This window comes from Acanthisitta chloris, unplaced genomic scaffold (genome assembly GCF_000695815.1).
Source record: "Acanthisitta chloris isolate BGI_N310 unplaced genomic scaffold, ASM69581v1 Scaffold46081, whole genome shotgun sequence".
Lineage (NCBI taxonomy): Eukaryota > Metazoa > Chordata > Aves > Passeriformes > Acanthisittidae > Acanthisitta > Acanthisitta chloris.
Genome location: NW_008658530.1, coordinates 1 through 4,473, shown reverse-complemented (window position 1 = coordinate 4,473; position 4,473 = coordinate 1). Strand labels below are relative to the sequence as shown.

General features: G+C 41.9%; 1 protein-coding gene across 1 annotated transcript; it reads left to right on the top strand.

Annotated features, from left to right (window-relative positions):
- The first annotated feature begins 6 nt into the window (after positions 1-6).
- Positions 7-4,473, top strand: WWTR1 (WW domain containing transcription regulator 1). The gene is made up of 4 exons (XM_009085113.1): positions 7-145; positions 2,778-2,911; positions 3,429-3,541; positions 4,124-4,473. The coding sequence occupies exons 1-4, from the start codon at positions 35-37 to the stop codon at positions 4,306-4,308; spliced, it is 543 nt and encodes a 180-aa protein (XP_009083361.1). The 5' UTR covers positions 7-34; the 3' UTR covers positions 4,309-4,473.

Below are 4,473 nucleotides of genomic sequence, written 5' to 3'. Positions count from 1 at the left end.
CCGCCCCCCGCAGCCCCCAGCGCCCGCGCTGCTCATGCCCAGCGCGCTCACCTCGCAGCAGCAGCAGCAGCAGAAGCTGAGGCTCCAGAGAATCCAGATGGAGAGGGAGCGAATCCGCATGCGCCAGGAGGAGTTACTGCGACAGGTAACGCCAAGGATGCTCTTACCTCGTTCAAGAGCTTTTAGTTCAATGCAGTCAAAGTTTCACGAGGTGCAATTAGTAGCTCTGTTTACGTCAAGATGAACCATGGGTTTGGGTAAGGGTAACAAAAAAGCTGATATAAACATTTTATATTTTTCTCTAAACTAGCACCAAACAGAACACAGAATAGCCATCTGTCAGAAGTTACTGGCCTGGAGTCTTTCTTACCAGCTCTAATAGTTGTGTAGGGACCAAATTCTGTTCTGCATCTGTTCACAAGCAACCAGAGCAACTATCACTGATTCATTCACAGTTTATCTTAGTTTGCACAGGAGACCATTTTCATGCTTCACTGAAGCTAAAGGCAGAACATACGGAGTTGTTCTTGACTCTGATCCCAACTCTCTTACTTTGCACCCTTTGTCTTTGAGTGGAAATAAAATCACATTCACATTTTACATGAATACCTCTGATCTAAAGACTTGCCAGAGTTGGCTGTTTGTGGATGTTTTATTTGTTGTTCTATTTCTTAAGTCTCAGCTCTATATAATGACTCATTCAAAAGAGATATGTAACTTCCTTTACACTGCCTTGAGGAAATAAAGTTTTAACAATTGTGTTTCGTCTGTTACGGGTGATCCATGAGTGATGTGGTGTTTGCATAGCATATTAATCAGCTTCCTCAGTGACAATAAATAACTTGTTTCTCTCAGGAACAGCATGAAAGAAGTACACTTTATCTAGAAGAATACTGTTATTTGTGGCCTTGCAAATGCTGCAGTTAACAGTTCTAAGTACTTTTAAAAATGGTAACGCTCACAAGATGAAGGTGGTGGTGTCTGACGTGGCCAGTGGTCTCAGGTCTTTGCATACCTTCTCCTTTACCATCAGGAGCTCAGGACCGGATAGAGATGGGTGTGGGGAGAGAGTGGAGATAACTGGTATGAGCTGAGTCATCATTGTCATTGCGCTAATAACGTATTTAGCTATTTTTATTCTCTTTGGCTCTGTTCTTGCTTCAGGACAAGAGCAAATTAAGCTTCAGAACAGTTGTGCTATTAACACAAGGGCTGGTTTTCCTGCTCTGCTGACTTTGAAACTGATACATGCACAGCACTGTGCAGCTGTGCCATACTCAATCAAGCCTCCAACTTGCCGTGCCCAGTACTGCCCTGCCCCGATGGTGTTTGTTGGAGCTCCACATTGTATGAAGCAGGACAGCATCACTTTGCATTACTGAAGTTTTCAGAGCTGGTGTAGCCGTTAGGGAGGAAATCGAGTTGCAAAATCCATCCTTCCTAATAGAATGTTGTGAACTTCCTGTGAGTAACCTGAGCATCCTGAGCCCTGGCAGCTGAGAAGAGCCCTCTGGGGTCATCAGTGTCCAAGAACAGTTACTCCTGCCCTGATCCTCCACTGCTGGTTATGCTTTTCTAGTGTAACCCATCTAAGGGGAAAATGCTGAGTAAGTGTGCACCCTGCTGCTAGCAGCTGTGAGGAGGTGCAGAGTGCTTGAGTGAGAGGGGAGGGATTCTTTGGAGGGTCACAAACCTTTCAGCCCAGCAGCAGCTGCTGGGGTGGAGCTGCATGCCCAGCCGGGAGGAGGATGTGGATCTGGGAGCTCTTGTCTTAGGGAATTTGTTGCCTTGTTTGTCCTCCTCTTCATGTAGTTGGTAAAACTCTAGAACTGCAGATTAAGTACGTGCAAGAAGAGCAGCATTTCAGAAAACCAATATGACAGCTTCTATATAAAAGTTTTCTGACTCAGTTTTGTCATTCCATACAGAGTTAATGTTCTTTACTAATTCCCAATGAATAATGTAACATTATTAATGAAGTGACCAGACCAGTCCTCCTGAATGAAAAAAATCAATTGAAAATATAGCAAAACTTCATAATGTAGCCTCAAAAACTGTTAATCCTTTCTGTACTCGGGAGAAAGAATGACTGATTTAGTGGAGAAAAGTTTTCTGTTAGGATTTAAATGAAATATTTAATTTGCTTATTAAATTAACAAATAAATAGTAATAAATAGATTAGGTTAAAAACAGATAGAGCTTTGTTGTTTTAAGGTCTCAGGATATTTGTTTGGAACATCCTGGTGGAGCCAGACAACCTCTGTGTAGAACTCTGTACCACTAGATGTCATGGGTGTTTTGCAGAGATAATGCTGGAAGAATTGATTTTCCAGGAAGAGTTGTGAAACAAGTTTCCTTTGGCTCTGATTGCTTTTTGTTGGCCTGCAGACAGTAGCCATGAGATGGGTCATTAGGCAGATGCTTATTATAAGGCAGAGGATTCGTTCTAAAGATTATTGGGTCACAGTCTTGGTTCCAGTGTTTTTCTTCTAGCATGATAAGTGCTTTAGGGTTGCTGAACTACAAGACTGGCTTCCAGGTGTGGTGAAACCGACAGTAGGTCCTGTGGTGCTCTAAGCCAGCACAGGTGGGTGTGAGAGACACTGTCTGTGGCATGATTTTCTTCACATCCGCATAAACAAACAGTCAGCAGTGACATCATTCAGACTTACTTGCCCCTGTGAGGTGTGTGCATGTTATGTGTTCACCTGTCGCAAGACTGCAGTGCTTCCCTGGTGTTGGAATAACCCTTCCCCTGTATCCACTTGCCTTTCCAGGAAGCGGCTCTGTGCAGACAACTTCCCATGGACTCAGAGAACATGGTCCCAGTTCAGACAGCTGTGAACAGCCCTGCCATGCCACAGGACATGAGGCCGATTACAAGCAACGGATCTGATCCCTTCTTGAACAGGCAAGTTCATTCCTCCTCTTTGGGCAACTCCTTCTGTGGCCTTCTCTGGGCTATTAAAGCTCTCTCTGAAGTAGTTCTTTGGTCTCACTGTGAACATGGGGTATGGCTGAGTGGGTGACCCAAAATCCTTCAGGTTATGCTTCAAGAAGGAATCTTAGAAAAATCAATTAATTGTAACAGGTGGTTTTATTTTATTGTCGGTGTATTTAAAAGACTAGGTAGAATAGGTACATTACCTAAGAATAAATGCACACAATTTTTTAAGCTATCAGAATTGGTTTTGTCTGGAGAGTTATATATACATGTGTATATTTCAAAACTTAAGAGTGGACTCACTTCAGTTGCTTTGTTATTTGGGCTGATGTTGGCCCAAATATGATGTTGGCTGATCAGTGGACAACAGCTGAGAATGAGGCTTAATGACTCAGTATCTATGTTTAATATGCAACCTACTGTGCTCAGGGACTGTGTCTGCCAGAGCATCTTTACTGAGGCTTTTTCATGTTTCAATTTACAGTGGGCCATACCATTCCAGGGAACAAAGTACAGACAGTGGCTTGGGATTAGGATGCTACAGTATACCAACAACACCTGAAGATTTCCTGGGCAATGTAGACGAGATGGATACAGGTAGAATACTCTGATTTAGCTTAAAGCATTGTCATGTTAATAATTTCATGTTATGGCTAGTAATGTTTTGTAATTGCATAACTGGAGGATAATCTCTGGCTTTTTTACGTGAGAGAGCAGATTGAGACTGTGGGAGGAAATGCCTGGAAGGTGCTTAGTGCCTAGAAGCTTCTCAGCTTTAACTTAGATCCAGGTTCTGCCCTTTTACCTTAGACTGATGTTAAATAAAATAAGTAAAAGTTCGAAAACGTGAGCCTTAACTTCTGTTTTCATACCATTGTCCAAGGTAGGGGGAGTGAAAAACTGTCCTTGGGTTACATTCTCAGTACAAATCACTGTGTTTTCTAACCCTGGGAAATCAGTTGTGTTAATAAGTCTTTTACAGTGACAGAGTTGGATTTGCCTTCAAATAAATGCATTTAACTAGTTTAGCTTTTGGTATGTATTTACTTTATATTAGTGTCCTGATAGTGTTTAAAATAGCAAAATAAACTACCAGGAAATCAACATGTCAATTCGTTTATTTTAAATTACCTACAAGAAGAGTTTGGTATTTCTAAAGTTCTTCTTTACTTTTCCTAGGAGAAACTATAGCACAGACAACAATGAACATAAATCCACAGCAAACACGTTTCCCTGATTTCCTCGACTGTCTTCCAGGAACAAATGTTGATCTTGGGACTCTGGAGTCAGAAGATTTGATCCCTATCCTCAACGATGTGGAGTCAGTACTGAACAAAAATGAGCCCTTCCTTACCTGGCTGTGATCAGGCAATGCTGATTTGGGCCTACAATGCAATTCACATTTCTTTTTCCTCTTGAGATAGAAGTAGAATATCTGAAAATCCTCAAGAGATATCACACGCTGCCTTAATGACTTTTGTTACATATCATTATGGTCAGTTTAATCTCTGCCTGGATTTGATTGATAC

Bases quoted from the DNA above. Each gene is read 5' to 3' on its own strand.
- WWTR1 (XM_009085113.1), top strand. From the start codon at position 35: ATGCCCAGCGCGCTCACCTCGCAGCAGCAGCAGCAGCAGAAGCTGAGG. The intron at 146-2,777 runs GTAACGCCAAGG...TTGCCTTTCCAG, and splicing joins AGGAGGAGTTACTGCGACAG to GAAGCGGCTCTGTGCAGACA. The intron at 2,912-3,428 runs GCAAGTTCATTC...TTCAATTTACAG, and splicing joins TCTGATCCCTTCTTGAACAG to TGGGCCATACCATTCCAGGG.